The sequence below is a fragment of the Pleurodeles waltl genome, chromosome 10, assembly GCF_031143425.1.
Source record: "Pleurodeles waltl isolate 20211129_DDA chromosome 10, aPleWal1.hap1.20221129, whole genome shotgun sequence".
In the NCBI taxonomy this organism is placed as follows: Eukaryota; Metazoa; Chordata; class Amphibia; order Caudata; family Salamandridae; genus Pleurodeles; species Pleurodeles waltl.
In genome coordinates this window covers 228,560,070-228,586,335 of record NC_090449.1, presented here as the reverse complement: position 1 = coordinate 228,586,335, position 26,266 = coordinate 228,560,070, and the positions used below count along the sequence as shown (strand labels likewise).

The window sequence follows — 26,266 nt, the reverse complement described above, 5'->3', positions numbered from 1 at the left end:
ACAAGACTGGGTTGATTTCATTGACCATTCAGTGAAGGCCTTGGAGGGGTGGTTACATGGCAGTAAAGTTACTGATTATGACAGCCTGTATAACTTAATCCTGAGAAAGCATATTCTTAATAATTGTGTGTCTGATTTGTTGCACCAGTACTTGGTGGACTCTGATCTGACCTCTCCCCAAGAATTGGGAAAGAAGGCAGACAAATGGGTCAGAACAAGAGTGAACAGAAAAGTTCATACAGGGGGTGACAAAGATGGCAACAAAAAGAAGGATGGTAAGTCTTCAGACAAGGGTGGGGACAAATCTAAAAATGAGTCTTCATCAGGCCCACAAAAACACTCTGGTGGGGGTGGTGGGTCCAAATCCTCCTTTAATCAGAACAAGGAAAAGAAACCATGGTGCTATTTATGTAAAATAAAAGGCCATTGGACAACAGATCCCAGTTGTCCAAAGAAAGGCACCACTGCTCCTACCACTACAACCCCTACTGCTACACCTAGTGTCCCTACTAATAGCAGTGGTGGTGGGAGCAAACCTACTAATAGCCAATCCAAGGGAGTAGCTGGGCTCACTATTGGTAACTTAGTTGGGGTAGGTCTGATTAGGGAGACCACAGAGGCTACTTTAGTCTCTGAAGGGGCTATTGATTTAGCCACTTTGGTTGCTTGCCCCCATAACTTGGAGAAGTACAAGCAACTACCCCTAATAAATGGTGTTGAGGTCCAGGCCTACAGGGACACAGGTGCCAGTGTCACAATGGTGATTGAGAAACTGGTGCACCCTGAACAACACATACTTGGACACCAGTACCAAGTAACCGATGCTCACAACATAACACAAAGCCACCCCATGGCTGTTGTAAATCTCAACTGGGGGGGGGGTAACTGGTCCAAAGAAAGTTGTGGTAGCTTCAGAATTACCTGTAGACTGTCTACTAGGGAATGATTTGGAGACATCAGCTTGGTCAGATGTGGAGTTGGAGTCCCATGCAGCAATGCTGGGCATCCCAGGGCATATTTTTGCTTTGACAAGGGCTCAGGCCAAAAAGCAAAAAGGACAGGGAAGCTTGGATCCTGGAACAATGGACCAAGTGCTCCCTAAAGCTAGGGGTAGTAGAAGCAAACCACTTCCTACTATCCCTCCCTCTACAGTGGATTCTACTTCTGAGGAAGAAGAATTCCCTCCCTGTGCAGAACCTACACCAGAGGAGCTGGAAGCAGACACTGCTGAGCTTTTGGGTGAAGGGGGGCCTGCCAGAGAGGAGCTGAGTGTGGCACAGCAAACCTGTCCCACATTAGAGGGTCTCAGACAGCAAGCTGTCAAACAGGCTAATGGGGATGTCAGTGACTCTCACAGAGTTTACTGGGAGGACAACCTCTTGTACACTGAGCATAGGGATCCTAAACCTGGAGCTGCCAGGAGATTAGTGATTCCTCAGGAGTACAGAAAGTTCCTCCTAACACTGGCACATGACATTCCCTTAGCTGGGCACCTAGGACAAATGAAAACTTGGGACAGGCTTGTTCCCCTGTTTCATTGGCCTAGGATGTCTGAGGACACAAAGGAATTTTGTAAGTCCTGTGAAACCTGTCAAGCCAGTGGCAAGACAGGTGGCACCCCAAAGGCACCCCTTATTCCACTGCCTGTGGTTGGGGTTCCTTTGAAAGTGTAGGGGTTGACATAGTTGGCCCCCTTGACCCTCCTACTGCTTCAGGCAATAGGTTTATCTTGGTGGTAGTGGACCATGCCACAAGATATCCTGAAGCTATTCCTTTAAGGACCACTACAGCACCTGCAGTGGCAAAGGCCCTCCTGGGAAAATTTTCCAGGGTGGGCTTTCCAAAGGAAGTGGTATCAGACAGGGGAAGCAATTTCATGTCTGCATACTTAAAGGCCATGTGGAAGGAGTGTGGTGTAACGTACAAGTTCACAACACCCTATCATCCACAAACAAATGGACTGGTGGAGAGATTTAATAAAACTCTCAAAGGCATGATTATGGGTCTCCCTGAAAAACTCCGCAGGAGATGGGATATCCTTCTACCATGCCTCTTTTTTGCCTACAGGGAGGTACCCCAGAAAGGAGTGGGCTTCAGCCCCTTTGAACTTCTTTTTGGACACCCTGTTAGGGGTCCACTCACACTTGTAAAGGAGGGTTGGGAACAACCTTTAAAAGCTCCTAAGCAGGATATTGTGGATTATGTACTTGGCCTCAGATCAAGGATGGCTGAGTACATGAAAAAGGCCAGTAAAAACCTTCAGGCCAGCCAAGAGCTCCAGAAGCAATGGCATGATCAGAAGGCTGTTTTGGTTCAGTACCAACCATGGCAGAAAGTGTGGGTCTTGGAGCCTGTGGCCCCAAGAGCACTCCAAGATAAATGGAGTGGTTCCCACACAATTGTTGAAAAGAAGGGAGAAGTCACCTATTTAGTTGACTTAGGCACTGCCAGGAGTCCCCTTAGGGTGCTCCATGTCAACCGCCTGAAACCCTACTATGACAGGGCTGATCTCACCCTGCTCATGGCAACTGATGAGGGACAGGAAGAAGACAGTGATCCTCTACCTGATCTCTTCTCTTCCACAGAACAAGATGCTCTTGTGGAAGGTGTAGTTTTGGCTGATTGTCTTACTGCTGAGCAGAAAGATAATTGCATAAATCTCCTAGATCAATTCTCTGAACTCTTCTCTACTGTGCCAGGTACCACTTCTTGGTGTGAGCACACTATAGATACTGGAGACAGTTTACCTGTCAAAAGTAAGATCTATAGGCAGCCTGACCATGTCAGGGACTGCATAAAGCAAGAGGTCCAGAAAATGTTAGAACTAGGAGTGGTTGAGCACTCTGACAGTCCATGGGCTTCTCCTGTGGTACTGGTACCAAAACCCCATTCCAAAGATGGAAAGAAGGAAATGCGGTTTTGTGTAGACTATAGAGGTCTCAACTTGGTAACCAAAACTGATGCTCACCCTATACCCAGGGCAGATGAGCTCATAGATACACTGGCATCTGCCAAGTATCTAAGCACTTTTGATTTGACTGCAGGGTATTGGCAGATCAAATTGTCAGAAGATGCTAAACCTAAGACTGCATTTTCTACCATTGGAGGACATTACCAGTTTACTGTAATGCCTTTTGGTTTGAAAAATGCACCTGCCACTTTTCAGAGGTTGGTGAACACAGTCCTGCAAGGGCTGGAAGCTTTCAGTGCAGCATATTTGGACGATATAGCTGTCTTTAGCTCCAGCTGGGATGATCACCTGGTCCACCTATGGAAAGTTTTGGAGGCCCTGCAAAAGGCAGGCCTCACTATCAAGGCTTCAAAGTGCCAGATAGGGCAGGGTAAGGTGGTTTATCTGGGACACCTTGTTGGTGGGGAACAGATTGCACCACTTCAGGGGAAAATCCAAACAATTATTGATTGGGTTCCCCCTACCACTCAGACTCAGGTGAGAGCCTTCCTAGGCCTCACTGGGTATTACAGGAGGTTCATTAAGAACTATGGCTCCATTGCAGCCCCTCTTAATGACCTCACATCCAAGAAAATGCCTAAAAAGGTATTATGGACAGCAAACTGTCAGAAAGCTTTTGAGGAGCTGAAGCAGGCCATGTGCTCTGCACCTGTCCTGAAAAGCCCTTGTTACTCTAAAAAATTCTATGTCCAAACTGATGCATCTGAATTAGGAGTAGGGGCAGTCCTATCACAACTTAATTCTGAGGGCCAGGATCAACCTGTTGCTTTTATTAGTAGAAGGTTGACCCCTAGAGAAAAGCGTTGGTCTGCCATTGAGAGGGAGGCCTTTGCTGTGGTCTGGGCTCTGAAGAAGTTGAGGCCATACCTGTTTGGCACTCACTTCATTGTTCAGAAAGACCACAAACCTCTACTTTGGCTAAAACAAATGAAAGGTGAAAATCCTAAATTGTTGAGGTGGTCCATATCCCTACAGGGAATGGACTATACAGTGGAACATAGACCTGGGAGTAGCCACTCCAATGCAGATGGACTCTCCAGATATTTCCACTTAGACAATGTAGACTCATCAGGTCATGGCTAGTCTTATTGTCCTTCGTTTGGGGGGGGGTTGTGTAGGAAAGTACCATCTTGCCTGGCATGTTACCCCCATTTTTCACTGTATATATGTTGTTTTAGTTGTATGTATCACTGGGACCCTGGTAACCCAGGGCCCCAGTGCTCATAAGTGTGCCTGAATGTGTTACCTGTGTAGTGACTAACTGTCTCACTGAGGCTCTGCTAATCAGAACCTCAGTGGTTATGCTCTCTCATTTCTTTCCAAATTGTCACTAACAGGCTAGTGACCATTTTTACCAATTTACATTGGCTTACTGGAACACCCTTATAATTCCCTAGTATATGGTACTGAGGTACCAAGGGTATTGGGGTTCCAGGAGATCCCTATGGGCTGCAGCATTTCTTTTGCCACCCATAGGGAGCTCTGACAATTCTTACACAGGCCTGCCACTGCAGCCTGAGTGAAATAACGTCCACATTTTACACTGCACTTAAGTAACTTATAAGTCACCTATGTGTCTAACCTTTACCTGGTAAAGGTTAGGTGCAAAGTTACTTAGTGTGAGGGCACCCTGGCACTAGCCAAGGTGCCCCCACATTGTTCAGAGCCAATTCCCTGAACTTTGTGAGTGCGGGGACACCATTACACGCGTGCACTACATATAGGTCACTACCTATATGTAGCTCCACAATGGCAACTCCGAATATGGCCATGTAACATGTCTATGATCATGGAATTGCCCCCTCTATGCCATCCTGGCATAGTTGGCACAATCCCATGATCCCAGTGGTCTGTAGCACAGACCCTGGTACTGCCAAACTGCTCTTCCTGGGGTTTCACCGCAGCTGCTGCTGCTGCCAACCCCTCAGACAGGCAGCTGCCCTCCTGGGGTCCAGCCAGGCCTGGCCCAGGATGGCAGAACAAACAACTTCCTCTGAGAGAGGGTGTGACACCCTCTCCCTTTGGAAAATGGTGTGAAGGCAGGGGAGGAGTAGCCTCCCCCAGCCTCTGGAAATGCTTTGTTGGGCACAGAGGTGCCCAATTCTGCATAAGCCAGTCTACACCGGTTCAGGAACCCCTTAGCCCCTGCTCTGGCGCGAAACTGGACAAAGGAAAGGGGAGTGACCACTCCCCTGGCCTGCACCTCCCCTGGGAGGTGTCCAGAGCTCCTCCAGTGTGCTCCAGACCTCTGCCATCTTGGAAACAGAGGTGCTGCTGGCACACTGGACTGCTCTGAGTGGCCAGTGCCACCAGGTGACGTCAGAGACTCCTGCTGATAGGCTCCCTCAGGTGTTAGTAGCCTATCCTCTCTCCTAGGTAGCCAAACCCTCTTTTCTGGCTATTTAGGGTCTCTGTCTCTGGGGAAACTTTAGATAACGAATGCATGAGCTCAGCCGAGTTCCTCTGCAGCTCTCTCTTCACCTTCTGATAAGGAATCGACTGCTGACCGCGCTGGAAGCCTGCAAACCTGCAACATAGTAGCAAAGACGACTACTGCAACTCTGTAACGCTGATCCTGCCGCCTTCTCGACTGTTTTCCTGCTTGTGCATGCTGTGGGGGTAGCCTGCCTCCTCTCTGCACCAGAAGCTCCGAAGAAATCTCCCGTGGGTCGACGGAATCTTCCCCCTGCAACCGCAGGCACCAAAAAGCTGCATTACCGGTCCCTTGGGTCTCCTCTCAGCACGACGAGCGAGGTCCCTCGAATCCAGCAACTCTGTCCAAGTGACCCCCACAGTCCAGTGACTCTTCAGTCCAAGTTTGGTGGAGGTAAGTCCTTGCCTCACCTCGCTGGGCTGCATTGCTGGGAACCGCAACTTTGCAGCTACTCCGGCCCCTGTGCACTTCCGGCGGAAATCCTTTGTGCACAGCCAAGCCTGGGTCCACGGCACTCTAACCTGCATTGCACGACTTTCTAAGTTGGTCTCCGGCGACGTGGGACTCCTTTGTGCAACTTTGGCGAGCACCATTTCACGCATCCTTGTAGTGCCTGTTTCTGGCACTTCTCCGGGTGCTACCTGCTTCAGTGAGGGCTCTTTGTCTTGCTCGACGTCCCCTCTCTCTTCAGGTCCAATTTGCGACCTTCTGGTCCCTCCTGGGCCCCAGCAGCTTCCAAAAACGCCAAACGCACGATTTGCGACTAGCAAGGCTTGTTGGCGTCCTTTCGGCGGGAAAACACTTCTGCACGACTCTCCGAGGCGAGAGGGATCCGTCCACCAAAGGGGAAGTCTCTAGCCCTTTTCGTTCCTGCAGAAACCTCAGCTTCTTCTGTCCAGTAGAAGCTTCTTTGCACCCACAGCTGGCATTTCCTGGGCATCTGCCCATCTCCGACTTGCTTGTGACTTTTGGACTTGGTCCCCTTGTTCCACAGGTACCCTAGATTGGAAATCCACAGTTGTTGCATTGCTGGTTTGTGTCTTTCCTGCATTATTCCTCTAACACGACTTCTTTGTCCTTAGGGGAACTTTAGTGCACTTTGCACTCACTTTTCAGGGTCTTGGGGAGGGTTATTTTTCTAACTCTCACTATTTTCTAATAGTCCCAGCGACCCTCTACAAGGTCACATAGGTTTGGGGTCCATTCGTGGTTCGCATTCCCCTTTTGGAGTATATGGTTTGTGTTGCCCCTATCCCTATGTTTCCCCATTGCATCCTATTGTAACTATACATTGTTTGCACTGTTTTCTAAGACTATACTGCATATTTTTGCTATTGTGTATATATATCTTGTGTATATTTCCTATCCTCTCACTGAGGGTACACTCTAAGATACTTTGGCATATTGTCATAAAAATAAAGTACCTTTATTTTTAGTATAACTGTGTATTGTGTTTTCTGATGATATTGTGCATATGACACTAAGTGGTACTGTAGTAGCTTCACACGTCTCCTAGTTCAGCCTAAGCTGCTCTGCTAAGCTACCATTATCTATCAGCCTAAGCTGCTAGACACCCTATACACTAATAAGGGATAACTGGGCCTGGTGCAAGGTGCAAGTACCCCTTGGTACTCACTACAAGCCAGTCCAGCCTCCTACAATGACTCATCATCCAATCACTGTATAGCAGAATACAGATGTAGATGTCTCCTGATCTGAATGAGTTCTAAAAAAAGATGCATGGACATGATCAACATTCCAAGGTCAGTGGTCAATAACCTTTCACTGTCTCGTCTTTATATTCCATGTCAGTGACATGGCACATGTAGTGGGTTGATATCTATAGTGACACTGTGTACTGCTCAGTTGCTCAGTCATGTTGATTTGTGAGAGAATTCTTCATCCTGTGCCCCATCCTACAGACATCTTACTGCACAGAGAGCAGTGTAGCTTCCGTGATACCTTACACAGACAAAGGCATGTATTACACTTGTTTGACCCATTACTATGACTGTTTGTAACATTTCACAAATATGAGTTCTATATTCATGTTGAAAAGCATCTATTCTATTCTCCGCCTTTCAGTGTGATAGGTGTGTCCAGCCATGCATATTTTTAGGGAACGAGTTCTAAAAGTGGGAGGATGCCCAATAGGACATGGACTGAAGCTCACAATTACAAACATAACCCTGAAGGTGCTTAGTTTCATATGATTGTATTTTATCTTACATATTTAGGGTTGCATCTTTCTCAAGGTTCACTAGGTCTTGGCCTTGAAGTTCACATCAAGGTCCATTGAAAGTCATTCAGAGCTGCACTTTTGTGGATAGATAATTTGGTGCTGGGACATTTCCATACCATACTAAGCTGTACCATCCTGGTATATCATTTCTCAAGTAGGTGCAAGTTGGTCTAAGGAAGAGTTTTCTTCCACAGTTATTCAGTCAAGGCAGCAAAACATGCTGGCCAGGCATTGAAACTGGTCATGAACATTACATAAACATCTTTTTTTAATTGTGTGAGAGCCATCCCTATACAATAAAGACTAAGCACTGACTCAAACACGATGAAATTGTTTTTAGACTATTTCCTTAGTTTGAGGACTCTAATTCATAAAGGGAAAACACTTTACATTGACACCAGAAATTACAGACTAATCATAGGACCTCAACAGTTTGAGAACAAGTATGTCATTCAATGTTCAATGTTTACTTAATGCGGTGTACTTGTGGTCTTTTCTCCCTTACCACTACTCACAGTATACTGATGATTAGTGCTAAATTTGTAAATAAAAATGTGCCATGCCCAAAGCTCTCCTATGAAACACGTGGCTGCTGAAATTAAATGTTCGACAACAGAATACAGAAGCAGCGTATTCCTAAAGATATTTCATGCCTCATTCATTCATTTACAGCCACTCCCTGTCTATTCAGCTCACTCTTGCAGCTTTCTGCTTTCTCCCTTTGCTAAGCTTTCCTGTCTATCTCATTTTTCAACTTTCCCATATTTTTCCTTGCTCGCCGTAATTGCCTAATGCAGAAAAATAGGTGCAGGCACCCAAAAATGCTGGTACCTCCCACTGGCAACCACCGGCTCAAATTAAGCACAGCTTATGATGAAAAGCTCAAGACACTGTTATGGTTTGTCAGTGTGCCCAAGGTTGCTGGTATAAGTATTGCCTCCTTTTAGAAGGTACATTTGTACTTTCACTTTGTATTGCATACAGTCCGCACCAGATTAGAGGAATAGGGAGTATTTATTTTAGTAAAACAAGACCAAAACAACAAAAATCAAATCAGTAGAAGCCGGGCTAGGATTTTTGAAAGATTTAGGGCCTCATTAGGAGGCTGGCAGTCTTAAGAGCGCCAGCCTCATGATGGCGGTCAGACTGCCACAGACAGGGCGGTCCAACCCCCTCATTAAGACCGTGGCGGAGCCGCCACTGTCAAACCGCCGACACCGCCAGGCTGCAGCCTGCCTGCAGCCTGGCGGTCCCGGCGGTTGTAATCCACCAGGGCAGCGCTGCAAGCAGCAGTGCCCTGGGGATTCTGAATCCCCATCTGACACCCTTTCCATGGCGGTAAACACCGCCATGGAAAGACTGGTGGAATGGGTGCGTTAAGAGGCCCCTGGGGGTCCCTACATTGCCCACACACTTGGCATGGACAGTGAAGGGGCCCCCATGCACAGCCCCATCATGCATTTCACTGCCTGAATTACGGGCAGTGAAATGTGCAATGGGGGTTCTCACACCTGGCGCACCACAACATTGCCACTGGCTCAATTACGAGACGGCGTCAATGTTGTGGGTGAGTATTCTGCTAGGCCAGCGGAAAGCTCCTAATATGGTGGGCAAAAGAACTCCAGTACTGGCTGACTTTTGCCTGCAACGGCTTTGGTTGTCCTGTGAAAGGACCGCCAAAGTCGTAATGAGGCCCTAAATGTGAAAACAATGCTTAGAAGTCTATAGCAGTAAAAAGGTTACTTGAGGTTGTGAGAGACAGGTGCAAATCCAAAATCCAGGCCATCTGCGATAGAGTTAAGGTCTGCATGATGTGTTGCTATATCTGCTGCACTCAAGGTCTGCATCCTTGTTGGACCCTGTACAAGTGGATGTAATGTATCACCGGTGTGCTGCGCAGCGCGGTGCAAGCAGCGCTGCACTGAGGATTATGAATCCCCATCTGCCAGCCTTTCCATGGCGGTAATCACCGCCATAAAAAGGCTGGCAGAATGGAAATGTGGGAGGGCCCCTGGGGGCCCCTGCAATGCCCATGCACTTGGCATGGACAGCGCAGGGGCTCCCATGCACAGCCCCATCGTGCACTTCACTGCCTGAATTACGGGCAGTGAAATGTGAGACGGGTGCTGTCGCACCCAACGCACCCCAACATTTCCGCCGGCTCAATTATGAGCTGGCGTCAATGTTGTGGTGAGTGTTCCACTGGGCCAGCGGGTGAAAACACTGTTTTCGCCCGCTGGCCCAGCGGAACATTACTAATATGGCAGGCAAAAGACCTCCAGTACTGGCGGTGTTTTGGCTGCACCAGCTCGTAATGAGGCCGTAAATGTGAAAATAATGGTTAGAAGTCTACGGGGGTGATTCTGACTATGGCGGACGGCGGAGGCCGTCCGCCATAGTACCGCCGCCAAATGACCGCACCGCAGTCAAAAGACCGCGGCGGCCATTCAGACATTTCCTCTGGGCCGGCGGGCGCTCTCCACAAGAGCGCCCGCCGGCCCAGAGGAAATGCCCCTGCAACGAGGACGCCGGCTCAGAATTGAGCCGGCGTAGTTGCAGGGGTGCGACGGGTGCAGTTGCACCCGTCGCGTATTTCAGTGTCTGCAAGGCAGACACTGAAATACTTTGCGGGGCCCTCTTACGGGGGCCCCTGCCGTGCCCATGCCATTGGCATGGGCACGGCAGGGGCCCCCAGGGGCCCCGCGGCACCCCCTACCGCCATCCTGTTCATGGCGGGTTTCCCGCCATGAACAGGATGGCGGTAGGGGCTGTCAGAATCCTCATGGCAGCGGAGCGCGCTCCGCCGCCATGAAGGATTCCCCCGAGCAGCGGTAAGTCGGCGGGAGCCCGCCGACTTGCCGCTTATGACCGCGGCTGAACCACCGCGGTCAGAATGCTCGTGGGAGCACCGCCAGCCTGTTGGCGGTGCTCCCGTGGTCGGTGGCCCTGGCGGCCACCGGCCGCCAGGGTCAGAATGACCCCCTATATCTGTAAAAAGGTTACTTGAGGTTGCAAGAGACAGGTGCAAATCCAAAATCCATCGTTGTTGGGCCTTGTACAAGTGGAGGAAATGTGTCACCAGTGGGCCGCCGGCACGGTGCAAGCAGCGCTGCCCTGGGGATTAGGAGTCCACATCAGCCAGCCTTTCCATGGCAGACAACACCGCCATGGAAAGGCTAGCAGAATGGGGGTGTTGAGGGCACCTGGGGGCCCCTGCACTGCCCATGAACTAGGCATGGGCAGTGCAGGTGCCCCCATGCACAGTCCTTCATGCATTTTACTGCCTGAATTAGGGGCAGTGAAATACGTGACGGGTGCTGTCGCACCCGACGCACCACAACATTGCCGCTGGCTCAATTACGAGCCAGCGTCATTGTTGTGGGGAGTGTTCCGCCAGCCCAGCGGAACACTCCTACTATGGCGGGCAAAAGACCTGCAGTACTGGCGGTCTTTTGCCTACAGCTGCTTCCAGTGAAAGGACCGCTGGAGTCGTAATGAGGCCCTAAATGTGAAAACAATGCTTAGAAGTCTATAGCGGTAAAAAGGTTACTTAAGGTTGCAAGAGACAGGTGCAAATCAAAAATTCAGGCCAGCTGCTATAGAGTTAAGGTCGACATGATGTGTTGATATATCTGTCGCACTCGAGGTGATGCATCGTTGTTGGGCCCTGTGCAAGTGGATGCAATGTGTCACCGGTGGGCCTCGCAGCGCGTTGTCGCAGGGCCGAGCAGTAGGTGACGCCACAGTTGTCAGTTAGACGCTGCGTCGCTGTTGAAGATGTGATGCATACATTTTTTTGCCGCACTCGGGGCGATGCATTGCCTTTTGAAGTTTGTAGCTGCAGAACCCACTTCTAAGGCCCAGGACTGGAGGGGGCACGTCAGGCAACGGTAGGGCTCACAGATGGCAGAGTCCAGCATCACCTGGAGAGTTGCAAGCAGTATTTAATGTCCCTGAGACTGCAGAAGAACAGGGGGCACACCAACAAGCCCTCTGAGACTCTTGGGTTCAAGGATGTAGAGAACAAGTCCAGTCCTTCTAACTGTATGACAGAAGCAGCAGGAAGCAGGTCAACCCAGCAGAGCAAACAGCAAAGTGCAGTCACTCCTACAGCACAGCACACAGCAGCATTAGCTCAACACAGCAATGCAGTTGCACAGTGGCAGTCCCTCTTGGCACGCTGATTTAGTGGGGTTAGGGCTCCAATATTTATTCTTTGGTACCCTGGTTCTGGAAAGTGGGAGAAACTTCCAGGTCTTTCTTTAAAGTCCACAAGGTCCCTGTCCTGCCCTCCCTGGCTCCAGACACACTACAGACAGTTATGCAGCCCTTTGTGTGAGAAGAGGCACTACCCTATTCAGAAGTAAGTGAGGCAGTGCTAAGGCCCTTCCCCCATCAAGCCATTTAATGGCCCATCAGCCTGGTGATGGGCCATCAGGATGCAAATGTCACACCCAAGCTCCTTTTGTGTGTGACTGTCTAGGTTGAATGCACAAAGCCCAACTGTTATCAAACATGACATGTATTCAGAGACAAACAGAGGCACAGAATGGTTAAAGTAAGAAAATGCCAACTTTCTAAAAGTGGCATTTTCAGACTTATAATTTAAAATCAGACTTCACTATAAGTTGTGATTTTAAATTGTGAGTCCAGGGACACCAAACTCCATATTTTTCTCTTTTCCCATCTGGAAGTTACACTTAAAAGATGGTATAAGGCAACCCCAGTGCTATTCTGTGGGAGAGATAGGCCTTGCAATAGTGAAAAAACGAAATTAAGAATTTTTCACTATCTGGACATATTAAACTTAAAAGTACCTATCCAACTTTTTTAATACACTGCACTCTGCCCTTAGGCTGAACTAGTGCCTTCTTTAGGGATGACAAACATGTAATAAAAAGGAAAGTTTGGGTCTGGCAGGTGGGTACAGTTGCCAGGTTTAAGTGGCAATTTAAAACTGCACACGCAGGCTCTGCAGTGGCTGGCCTGAGACAGGTTTGAGAGGCTACTGTACTGGGTGGTACAATCAGTGCTGCAGGCCCAGTAGTAGCATTTCATTTACAGGCCCTGGGCACATATAGTGCATTCTACTAGGGACTTACAAGTAAATTAAATATTTCACTTGTGGTTACCATGTTTTAGAGAAGAGGACACATGCATGTCAGCACTGTTTAACAGCGGTAAAGTGCCCAGAGTCCTGAAACATACAAAAATAGGGTCAGAAAAAGAGAAGGAGGAAGGCAAATAGTCTTGGGATGACCCTGCAGAAAGAGCGATTTCCAACAGCCTGAAATCAGAACATCAAATTTCAGGATCCTCCTTTCAGTGTTTCTCATCCTATTCATTCACCAATATATTTTATACCTTTCATTTCTATAGTGCTCTGTGGAGTAAGAAGGAGTCAGCGTATGCTTGGCTCTTGTTTTGTTTCACAGGATAGGGAACAATAGTTCTTGTTAAAAAATACAGGAAGTACATGGAAGTCTACTGCATCTTTTCCCTCCATCCTACAAGATGGAACACACAAGTCTTCTCGCCAGGTGTCAAGCTGCGGCTAACAGTACTTTTTTATTGATATGTTTATATTTATACATTCATGTTAATGAAGCGTGTACTGAATACTCATAAATATATCATTCGTTCTTCTTGTCTATTTAGATAGGCTTACTACTGTACATTCTGCCACCTATTTGGTGTCTTAGGTCAGTCCACAAATTAGCACAGTTTGTGCAGCAATAGAGGAGTGGTTGACAAGTATTAGAAGGTCTGGCAACCCAGAGTCTGCAAAATGAAAGATAACATGATATAGATAAGTATATATGAGGTCTAACCAATTACAACATAAGTATATGATGAGTACTTTGTACACTGTGTCACTGGAACCAAGCTATACCCAGCTGACAGGCCCATAACAAGAACAAAACCAGTTTTGGGATGCTTGTGTTCTAGTTCAGGAAGGACCTGGCTCGGCAGTTCGAGCTGGACTGTTACAATTGGAGGGGGGTCAAGACTGATTTGCAAACAACTAGAGTCAAACTGAGGTGCATGGTGTGCAAAATAGCGAAGGACTGGGGTGCGGTCTGAGTGATTACCAGTGGCTAAGATTAATTCAAGCATTCCATCCATCACTTTTTGTATACTTGACTACTTGGCCTCAGCATATGGATACAAGAAATAATAATGGGCAATGTTAAGCTACGTCAACCAAAGAAATATGTTTCTCAAGAGAGTGTGGCTTTAGTAGCAGTGAGGCCTCCCCTGGATGGCTGCGTAGTAGATATACATGTAGATGCTTGCCTGTTTATCGCACTGCTACAGGAAGGGCTACTTCTGTTCCGAGTGTTGCAAATAATGCACTAGACAAGAAGAATAAAAATAAGAACGTTCTAACTCATCTAGACAAGTGTATTCAGGGACATTGTATGTGAGCAAGATGTGTGGAATGTGTACCTAGCTGTGAGGGGCTGCTGCTTGAGGATAGTGTGGCATTAGTGATGAGTCATAATTTAGTTTAAAGATAGAGATGTTTTGTTCTTACCTTTCCTGACACTGGAATTCCCTGAAGCAGGAAGGCCATGTAGCACACCAAGGTGCATTGTAGAGAAGATACGTTCATTCGGGGGGTGAGATGGGGTGGGATGCAGGCCGGTCGTCTATATCTTGGTAAATTTCCACCTCACTTGCCTCCTCTCATCGTGATGTTTTTTCTTTAAATGCCTACAGATCGTACGTCCACCACTATTACATTCACTAAGTTTATGATCGCCTACTGCATGGTGTCTTCTCTGCTTCATTGAGTGTATGTGGAGAAAGACAAAGTAATTCCCTGTAGTGATTCACTATGAAGTTAACAATACCTTTAGTGTACTTCTTGGTGAAGTTTCTCTTCCTCTTGAGCGTGATGGTTTGCATCCTGGTGACTGGAACTAGTCTCTGGCATCTACAAGGTCACAGAGTGCAAGGGGAAAAGGGCAGAGCCTAGGGTGTGGACTGAATTTATATGGTTCCAGGGCTGATTTTATCCAGTGTGTGTGGTTTTGCTCAGGTGGGTGATGTTTCCCTATGCTCTTCTGTTCCTAACATATATAATGTCTCCTATCCATAGAACTCTACTTACAAGTGAATGCCTGGAATCTGTGTATTGACAGTCATAATTCAAGTCGTATATGTTTCAAAACACTCCACTAAGGAGATTGAGACCCATACTCCCACTACTGGGTGGAAATCTCGCCCCAAAATTGCTGAATTGCATCCAGGTGAAAATCAGGTGTATCAGTGGAAATATCTGTGCTCCAGGATCTTTACACATAGATTTTCCTACGTGAATAGTGGCCGATATTGGAATGGTGGCAATCTAAGCTGACGACCAAATGAACTTACTTACAAGCATCCCTTTGCCAAAGCAGAACTGATGAATTTGCTCTTTTAGACAGTGCACTTAAATTTCACATCTGCTTTTCCCACAGAATGAAGTTGAATTGGGGGAGCTACTGCTATCACTTAATTATCTGCCTAGTGCAGGAAGATTGAATGTCGACATTATTAGAGCAAAGCAACTTCTTCAAACGGATATGAGCCAAGGTTCAGGTAAGGTACTATTTTTTCTTAATGCAATATTTGTAACATGAAAAGTAAGCAAACCTTCATTTTAGGGTGAAAAATGTTATTGTCAATTATTACATAACAACTGTATCTTATGCTTATGTTTATTCTTCAGATTATATATGGGTGTAACCATATTGTACTAGTCCTTGTTACTTTTCACATAAGGGCACAAGTGATATACGCTCATTACTGTACCATCCTCCCTAGGTAACAGTCTGACAGTTCACTTTCCTCAGGTGGCTGCCGTGAGTAATCACACATTGGCAGACATTTTTTCATTCATTTTCAAACATTTAGAGATGGACAACATGGAGGAGGCAAGCAGGCGCTTTGTGGGTGATCTCATCTATAAATAAAAAGAGTGAGGGCAGGAATGGGGGCCATAAGGGTAGGAAGAAGAGGTTAGGAGAGAAATTAATTCATTGTACATTACACTGCAAGGTTCAAACCTCAGCAGTGAAATTATACTATGATCCAGTCAAAAAACGGTACGACTGAAATGCTCAGCGACAGGACAAGCACAAGAATAAGGAGGAAACACATCAATTTAGGAGGAGGGACCTGAAGTAGACAAGAAAGTAAAGTTTCAATAGAAAGAGCGTATATATATATATATATATACATATATATATATATATATATATACATATATCTATATATATCTTCGTTGTGGAGAGTTGCATGGTCCCGCTTTGAGGATGCGTGGCTGAGTGCGGTTTCTGTGTGGGCTGTGATGCAAGGTCCCGCATCAAGGATACGGGAAGCAACGGTGGCTCCAAGGTCTGCAGGCTGTGATGCAAGGTCTTGTGTCGGGGATGTATCGTGCAGTAACAATTCTGAAGAGCTGCAGGCTGCAATACGAGGTATAGCATGGAGGATGCACTGCAGTGGTTCTGGTGAGAGGCTTCGAAGCAATGCTTTGTCCTGCATTGGTTCTGCTAGAACCACAGCTCGGCTGGCATTGCACTTGCAGGCCCCCTTTCAAGGGTCCAGGACTGGGTGGGCACCACTTGGAGGGATTAGGACTCATAGCAAGCCGGGTCCAGATGTAGGGTTCAAGATGGTTGAAGCTTTTTCTGTCCCAGAGGCTCTAACCAAGAGGAGAGCTAACTAGCCCTTGACGTCACTCTTGAGTTTGAGATGCAGGTCCAGTCCTTTTCACTCAGGCAGCAGGGCAGCAGAGTAGCAGTCCTTCTTGCAGCAGCCCAACACAGCAATCCTTTTTCTGAGTCTTCCACAGGGCCTTATCTGTACTGAAGAGTGGATCTGAGGGTCCTATTGTCATACCTGGTGCCTTCTTTGAAGTAGAAGCATTTCTAGAGATTCCTTTAAAGTGCTTGGGATTTCCTGCCTGTCCTGGCTCCAGCTTTCACTGCAGGCACAATGGACTAGTGTGAAGTTCTTTGTGTGACCCTAGGAAGAGCCTATTGACTTACAAGTGGTAATCCTTCCTGTGATGGCGTACCCAGGCACACCTAAGCTCTCAATTATGTGTGGCTGTCTAGGACACAAAGCATAACTCCCAACTACACCCAGTCGTGTCACCCAAAGACAGGCTGCAGGCACTAAGGGCCAGAAGTAGCAAGGGATTTGCGCGTCGCAAACGGCGAAAATCGCCGTTTGCGAGGCGCAAATGCCTCTTTGCTATGCAGAAATGCATATTGCGAGTCAGGACCGACTCACAATATGCATTTCAGAATCGCAAATAGGAATGGGTGTTCCCTTCCTATTTGCGATTCGGAGTGGCATGCAATACCATTTGCGACCGCATATGCGGTCGCAAATGGTATCGCAGTTACCATCCACTTCAAGTGGATGGTAACCCACTTGCAAATTGGAAGGGGTCCCCATGGGACCCCTTCCTCTTTGCGAATGGACCCAAAACAATTTTTTCAGGGCAGGTAGTGGTCCAAGGGACCACTACCTGCCCTGAAAGAATACCGAAACTAAAGGTTTCGTTTTTTTTTTAAGTGCAGCTCGTTTTCCTTTAAGGAAAACGGGCTACACTTAAAAAAAAAAAACTGCTTTATTGATCAAGCAGTCACAAACATGGAGGTCTGCTGACGACAGCAGGCCTCCATGTTTGCGAGTGCCTAGACTCGCTATGGGGCCGCAATTTGCGACCCACCTCATGAATATTAATGAGGTGGGTCATTGCGACCCCATAGCGAGTCGCAGACGGTGTCTGAGACACCGTTCTGCATTGGAAATTGCGACTTGCAATTTGCGAGTCTCTCCGACTCGCAAATTGCAAGTCACAATTTTCAACTTTGCTACATCTGGCCCTAAATGTCTAAGGCAGGTGTAGAAAGCCGGCTCTGTATATACTATATCAAGATGAGATATAGTGTGCACAGAGTCCAGGGGTTCCCCAGAGACTTAACAGAGGCTAAAGTAGTTAATACTAATGTTCTCTTTTGTGATTGTGTGGTCGAGCAGTTAGGCTTATCAGAAGCATTTGTTGTACACATACAGACAATAGAAGAAGCAAACACTCAAGGACTTAACTCCAGACCAATGGTTTTTATATAGCAAAAATATATTTTCTTAATTTATTTTTAGAGCCACAAGATTCAAGTTGCATTTAAGTACTTCAATGGATTTGTATTTCACATATGTATCAACAGTACTTTGTTTGAAATTGATAAGTTAGTCAGTCTTTGAAATATTGGCAGTAATCTGTTTTAAAAAAGGACACAGCAATTTTTAGAGACAGTTCCTGGGGTGAAGAAAAGTTAGATCGTTTCACAGGTAAGTACAACACTTACAGTTCAAGTCTCCGGGGGTTAGGAAGTCCACAGGTTGGGGTTCAAGTTAACCCCAAACACCCACCACCAGTAACACAGGGCCAGCCGGGTGCAGAGGTCAAAGTGTAGGCAAAATTAACATGGGCTCCTATGGAGACTGGGGGCACTCGGTTTCAGATCTGCAGGCAGGTAAGTACCCCCGACTTCGGAGGGCAGACCTGTAGGGTTTAGAGGAGCACTCGGGGGCAACAAGTAGGCACCAAACATACACCCTCAGCGGCACTGGGGCAGCTGGGTGCAGGGTGCAAACAAGATGTCAGGTCTCCAATGATTCTCTAGGAGGGCACCCCGGTGGTCACGCAGATGCTGCAGGTGAGGTCCAGGGGGTCGTCTCGGGAAAACCACAGGCTGGACAGGGAGGAGGGCCGCCTGCTGAATGTTGCTGCACCGGGTGTCTGTTTCTCCAAGGCCTGGGGGCTGAGGGTGCAGTGGGTCTTTGGGCGTCAGATATCTTCTTCCAGAGCTTTCGCTGTCAGGGTGTCCTCGGGATTCCCTCTGCAAGCGTCGTCGTTGAGGGGTGGAGAGGTCAACCCAGGCTGGGCACTTGCTCTGAATCGCCTGGGGATCCTCTCTAGCTGGTTTGGCCACCTGCATTCGGAGTGAGGTTGGAGTCCTCAGTTGTTGGTTTCTTCTTGGACAGTGCCGCTGTCCACAGGAGTTCTTGGTCCTTTTTAGTGCAAGGCAGTCCTCTGGAGCTTTGCAGAGGTCGCTGGTCCCGCTGGATGCATCGCTGTTCTTTTGCAGGTTCTTTGAAGCAGGAGACAGGCCGCTAGGGCTGGGGTCAAATCAGTTGTCATCTTCCTTCTTCTCTGCTGGGAGTTTCAGCTAAGCAGTCCTTCTTCTTCTTGTAAGGTCGCCAGGAATCTGGTGAGCTGGGTTTGAGGTGGCCCTTAAATCTTAGATTTTAGGGGCGTTTTAGGGGTCAGAGGGCAGTAGCCAATGGCTACTGTCCCTGTGGGTGGCTACACCCTTCTTGTGTCCACTCCCTATAGGGAGGGGGGCACAAACCTAATCCTATTGGTCCCTGTCCTCCAAACCAAGATGGGTAATTCTGCAGGGAGGGGGTCATCTCAGCTCTGGACACCTTAGGGGTGGTCCTGGCTGGGGTGGTCACTCCTCCCTGATTTCCCTAATTTTCACACCAGATTTGATGCCAAAAGTGCAGCTTTGTCCAGGGGCGAGCAACTCAACAAGCTGGAGTGCCTTTGGGCACTGTAACCCGAGGCTTGAGCCTTTGAGGCTCACCGCCAGGTGTTCCAGTTCCTGTAGTGGGGAGGTATGAAGCACCTCCACAGAGGACAGGCTTTGTTTGTGACCACAGAGTGCACAAAGGCTCTCACCCCTTGTGGTCAGAAACTCATCTGGAAGTGATAGACTGGCACATACTGGTCAGTGCTGCACTAACAGTTTGGCTAACATACAGGGGGCATCTCTAAGATACCCTCAGTGTGCAATTTTCAATAAAACCCACACTGGCATCAGCGTGGGTTTATTGTGCTGAGAAGTTTGGTATCAAACTTCCCAGTATTCAATGCAGCCATTATGGAGCTGTGGAGTTCATAATGACAAACTCCCAGACCATATACTCAATATGGCTACACTGTACTTACAGTGTGTAAGAATGGATTTAGAAACTGTAGGGGCATATTGCTCATGCAGCTATGCCCTGACCTGTGGTATAGTGCACCCTGCCTTAGTGCTGTAAGGCCTGCTAGAGGGGTGACTTACCTATTCCACAGGCAGTGGTTTTTGGGCATGGCATGTCGACTTTGCCTTTTTCTCCCCACTAGCACACACAAGCTGCAAGGCAGTGTACATGTGCTTGGTGAGAGGTCCCCTAGGGTGTCATAGTACATGCTGAAGCCCTTGGGGACCTTCCCTGGCCACAGGGCCGTTGGTACAATGGGTTCCTTTTCTAAGGGACTTAACTGTGTGCCAGGGCTGTGGCAATTGTTAAAACAAAGGTTCAGATTGTGGGAAACAACTTTGGGTCTGGGGCCTGGTTAGCAGGATGCCAGCACACTTTCAATCAAAGTTGGCATCAGCACTAGGGAAAAAGTGGGCGGGTGTAACCATGCAAACAGTGGCATTTTCCTACCGCAGGAAAATGGCAACTTTCTACAAGTGGCATTTTCAACATTGTGACTAAAATCCGACATGAGAGGTGGGCCTCACAGTAGTAAAAAACGAATTTCTGAGTTTGTTTTACTATCAGGACACGTGAAACTTAAAAGTACATGTCCAACATTTTAATTATAATGCTATCTGCCCTATGAGCTAGCTAGGGCCTACCTTAGGGATAACCTACACATAATAAAAGGGGCGTTTAAGGCTACGCAAGGGGGTTACTTTACCAAATCGATTTAGCAGTTCAAAACTGCATACAGGCTGCAAAGGCAGGCCTAGGCAATGTTTTAAAGGGCTACTTAAGTTTGTGGCATAATAAGTGCTGCTGTCCCACTAGTAGCATTTAATTGACAGGCCCGAGGTATTTGTATACCTCATTACTAGGGATGCAGAAGTAAATTAAATATGCCAATCAGGAGTAAGTCCATTTTACCATGGGGGAAGACTACCCTAAGGGTGACAGGTCTAACATTGTTTCACCCTGTAAGTGGTTGGCCATTGAGATTGACAAATGTCAGTGGCAAGTGTAAATCCTTTTCCAGAGGGAAAGAAACACCCTTAGAACTGGTGTGGGTGGGCTGTGAAAAGGGTTATTTCCACAATGAAAATGTGTGTGTCATTGCTTGAACAACAGCGAAAAAAAGGAATTCACAGAAGATTTCCAGGAGTATACTTTGAAACCTGTGATTATCACAGCTGTCAGGCATAGTTCTTTAAAGTTTTATGAATTCTTGAACCTGGGTGACTTTCTTTTTGAACTGCACCCAGGATAGGGATGGTCCTATAGAAGAAGGGGTTTTATAGTATGTTATCCTTATATGTACAATGGTCTCCCAAAGAAAGCCTCTAATGTTAAGCTTAATCCTTAAGCTTTTGGCCACAGGTGGTAAGTCAGTGTTCTAGTTCCGAAAATTGGAATATCTTCAGCCTTTTTCCTGAAGCCATGACAAACAGCTATACATCTGAAAAACAGAGATTGAGTGTCCCAAAGCTGGACACGTGTACACTCATGTATCTACATTAATGTTCTATATTGATTTTTCAAACATTGACCAGGAACTGATTACAAAGTACAGACAAGTGACAGGCAATATATTTCTCAAGGTGTGGTGCTAGAAAAGTGAGACCACAGGAGCAATAGGCTAGGTAAACAGAACAAAACACCCTGAACATCTTGAATGTCAGGTGAGTGGCCACTGGGAACCAGCAGTCGTCCTTGAGACAGATGGGGCTGAGTAAGGCTGTGTTGGCTGAGTAAGAGTTTAGCTGCTTCAAAATATACTTGTTAGAGTTTCAACATTTAATACTTCAGGACAGATGTTATAAATTCATAGAGTAGTCAGTTCACAACAAAGTCAAATACAGAGAACCTATCCTCTGGAAAATGTAGACATGTGAAGAAATGACACATAATTTTAACTCACCACATATGCACAACTTTTGTAATTGTATAAGGCCACCCTCTATAAGTTAATATTCTTGGTTAAGTGTGCATGTTGAGAAACTAAGCCAAGAGGAATGATCACGGAGACTCCAAAGATCAAAAGAGGTGGCTTGAAGTAAATGGAAAAACAACAGATAATGGATGGAATGCAGAGCAAATCAAACATTCACCACTGGTCATAGATCTGAGTTTAATCCATAAGTTTTTTTGCTTGTCATGCTATTCCAGTTTGGACCCAACCATATGCAAATCAGTCTTGAACCTGTTTCCCATGGGAAAAGTCCAGCCCGAACTGCCAGGCTAGGTCCTCCCTGAACCAGAAACAAGCATCCTGGGACCGGTTTCAGGGCATCAGCCGGGCTAGCTTGAATCTGGTGGCATAGCAAGCACAGGACCCAAGTCTGGGCATACCCTCCCCACTTGGGGTGACAAATGCAAAAACAACAGATGATGGACGGAACGCCGAGGAAATCAAGCATTCACCCTCAGTCACAGATCTGGGTTTAATCCATTAGTTTGTTTGCTTGTCATGCCATTCCAGTTTGGACCCAGCCATATGCATATCAGTCTTGATCCTGTACCCCATGGGAACAGTCCAGCCCCAATTGCCAGGCCGGGTCCTCCCTGAACCAGAAACAAGCATCCTTGGACCAGTTTCAGGGTTTCACCCTTTATCAGCGAGGCTAGGTTGAATCTGGTGGTATAGCAAGCACGGGATCCACGTCTGGGCATACGCTTCCCACTTGGGGCGACAAATGCAAAAACAACAGATGATGGACAGAATGCAGAGCAAATCAAACATTCACCCCCAGTCACAGATCTGGGTTTAAACCATCAGTAAGCAATAAGTAAAAAACAATTTTCACCTAGCAAAGATTAAGCTTTTGCTTCATCAAGGCGAGTCAACACAGGAAAAGGACCAAGGGTTTCAGAAAGCTGACTAGAGGTTGAATTAATATTGACCCTCTGTACTGAATCTGGCTTGAGTCAAAGAGGATTTATGATTCCTATCAGGGACCCTGGATACCAATTAATATTAGCATTTCACCAAATAGCTTGATTTATATCATTAAAAGGGGTGTTAGATGTATTTAGCCTGATTTCATGTGTCTAAGCATACTTTTTGTTAATGGGTGAAACCCTTTCATGAGGTGGAATTATGTCAGCACTCAGAAACATTAGAGGTGTCTAAAAAAGCGTGGCAGCTGAAGGGAGTGGACAGATATCTGAATAATTCTAGGTGGACAGAATCAAAAGTACGCCTGAAAACTTTCATATGTCCACTAACATCTGGGAAGACTGCATAATAAAGGTCTTTAACTCAGCGGGTTTGTTACTCACGGGGTGGAGCATCTTAAAAGCAAGATTTTGTTAATTATTTTGGCCCCCTACAGAGCACAAGCATGGTTGAGTAATGTTAAAGCATAGATGGCAAAGATGGAAACTTAATATCTAAGAATTAGGCCTGGGTGAAACTCACAGAGTAAGAAGAAAACTCTGTGAGACTCTGTGGAATTCCACCAACAGGTGGAAAAATGCATGTCCGGCTTTGTGCTGGTTTTTCATGCCAGTAGCATGTTCCACACTGAAAAATCAGCACAAACAGCTCCATATGGTGCGCAAAGGCACAACCACTCTTTTCACCTGCATCTGTTCCTCTCTCATTGCTGGCCGCTTTTTCCTACATCCAACCTAATTCCACCCCATCTGCTCTTCCCTATTCCCGGTCCCAAATTATTGTGTTACCCTCGCACTTTCCATGTGTTTATTTTACATTTCTGTGACTTTTTTGTACTTTGTTTTTTGTTTTCCTTTCCTGGCCTGTCCTCCCTGTCTGTTTATTTTCTTTCCATTTCCAATCCCAGACCCAGTCCAACTCCTTCCCTGCGGTGTCACCCAAACCCCCTGTGGGCCACCCAGATGGGCAGAGGTGGAGGCCCACCCCATCTTCAGTGAGGCGGAGGTGGCCACACTAATCTTTTGGTTGCAGCACCACTTCCCCCACATGCTGGCAGCAGACGGCAGACCCAGTATGGGTTACTCCCTGCAGGTGTGTCAGCTGCTCTGGGGATGAGTGCAGCAGTGTGTGAGCTGCAGCACAGGAATCCGGGTCACCCCGAAGCAGTTGATGCACAAATGGGCAGATGTCCTTGACCAGGAGCAGGACATGCTCGACCTGGTGCATGTCAAAGTTGCGGGGCTTGGTGAGTAAATAATATTTTTGTTTTCTAAAAATTTTAATTTTTTCAAGCCGCATGATCACAGATAAGATAAGTTACGTTTACATGGAAGTTTTATATATAAGTGTGTATATTCATCATTATGCACTAATGTAATTATATAAATATAATATATTTATATACCATGTCAATGTGTTCATTTAGATAAAAGGTAAATTACATGTATGTATTAAATTGATTGTGTACTTTGCATGTATATATAACTATATATCTAGATATAGATAGATAGATAGATAGATAGATAGATAGATAGATAGATAGATAGATAGATAGATAGATAGATAAATGGCTAGATATCTTTGCAGTAATGTGCACATGTGCCCTCTGGTGCAAACTGCAGAGCTAAAGCAGATATTTTATTCATGAGTGTGGTACCATGTTCAGGCAAGAGGTTTTTAAATCTTAGTGTGTAGCACTCACTTAATACATTTTCACATCAAAAAGTTCTTGCAGTTGCGTCCACTGTCTTTGTTACTAAAGAAGTGTGGGCATGATGTAATAATGATATGCCAGGGCGTACCAATACAGTGCTGAGTGCACCTGTTGTCAGGGCCCAGAGTTATCAAAATGTTGTGCCTGGGCAGCAAGACAACTTCCTGCGCTGCATCAAAGGGAGAGGGCAGGATTGTGACATTTATTCACTGGGATGTCTCATTTGGACTCTCTCCCTGCCCTATCACACCAGGTGCTGCCTAGGGTTGCCTTCTGCCATGAGGGTGCAGGGGTGCCACATTACATGGCACAGCACCCTGGATTGTTTGGGCAGAAAGGGACACCTGAGAAGCAAAGGCAACACAAACCCTTGACAGAGTAGTAATGCATGGTATCAGCTAGACAGGTAAGATGTAGGAAATTAGGAACATAGAAGGGTAGTGGGAGTCAAGTGAATGATACTGCCAGGATTCTGTTCCAGTGTGAGCTAGGCAGATGCTTACTTGTGCTGATTTGAGGCATGAGTGTCAACTCATTATGTCACTCACTCTTGCCATAGCAGTATATCATGGGTTTTGAGTAACGTGTGTTCTTCTCTTTCGTTCATGCAGCTCATAGTCTCAATCTCCTGGATGTGCTGTACGAAAGTGGGCCTGACTTGACTCATCAAAAGTGGCTGACAAGCAAAGATCGTTCTTTGGAATGCATAAATAGTTCAAAATGTTATTGTTTGAGATTTAGGATTATAAAACAAGGACTAGGCTATCTGATATAAAAAGTACAATGCTTTTACTGTCAAAATGTTTTTTTTCTGTACAGAGTACCAGCAATCATTGTTTTTTATCTTTTTTCTTAAGCACCTATGGGAAAGAGGGCACCTATGCTGGCTGCCACCTGCGCTGATGCATATGTGACTGGTGTGACTACCACCAGCACTGAGGCCACAGCAGATGGTTGTTATCTATTAGGGCTTTTAACCACGCCCACCACACGCCTATCACTATTGCTCGTTCATAGGCTTGCCCTTCTAAAATCCTTTGTTATCATTGGTAAATGCTTTACATTTGTCCCTCCTTGGGCCGATTTGGCAACCGCCTTGGACATCGACTCTGTTACATGGCTAATTGCACTTTTGCAGATACGTTTGACTGCGAGCAAACTTCTTTTTCCTTCTGTGTGTTTTCTTCACGCTCAAGGCGTGGCGCTTTGAATCAGCTCGCTTATGTGAAACTGTTTTACTGTTCATTTTCAATTTATGTAGCAACTAAAGTCCGGTTAGGAGTTTACAACACTAATAGCTCTAACTCTAGCAAATGCTAGACCCATTGCATTGCAAATGCTTGTTTAAAATGATGTCAAGCAAAAAAGTAAAACAAACCTCCCAAAGTGATTACTTTTGATAGCAGAAGATACTTATAGATAGCTAACCTAACTGTAGTGAGGTATTGCTGTTGTACCTTGTGGAAAATAAATACTTAGGTGACTATCTGGAATCTAAAACAGACCACCAGCAGTGGTGTCATCACAGGGACATTAGAGGAGGCCCAGTTGGTCAAGGGAGAGTGAGAAGTCCCAGTGGTGGCAGGGACAGGTAGTAAGTCATCGTGCTTTCTTATTGATAATACTATATTTGTCAATCAAGGGAAATATCCCCCCCCATCACCTCCAGTCCCTGCCTTGGCATTGTGACACATAAAGCTGCAGTTTAGTATAATTTTTGGTGCTCAGTGCAGGTGGTGAAATCATGTGTCTCAGCTGCGGCACAATGGCACGACGGAACTAAGTCTGCAACGAACAAATGAAGACAAGGTGTGTTTCTCAGTGCCCACTCAGTCTCCTAGTCCCCCATTTCATCATTCTGTCTTCTGTCCCAGCCTACGTAAAAAGTTAAAATCTGCCTTGGCATGTGATGTCTATGCCATATTTCTCTGCCCAAGTGAAGTCATATTTCATGGCTTCCTTTA

General features: G+C 46.5%; 1 protein-coding gene across 1 annotated transcript in view; it reads left to right on the top strand.

The window, feature by feature from the left end:
* SYT17 (synaptotagmin 17) overlaps nt 1-26,266 on the top strand; it is an 816,561-nt gene that overhangs the window by 483,383 nt on the left and 306,912 nt on the right. Inside the window, exon 6 of the mRNA XM_069210227.1 lies at nt 15,114-15,234. Within this exon, the coding sequence (XP_069066328.1) occupies nt 15,114-15,234 (121 nt within the window). The remainder of the gene's footprint in view (nt 1-15,113; nt 15,235-26,266) is intronic.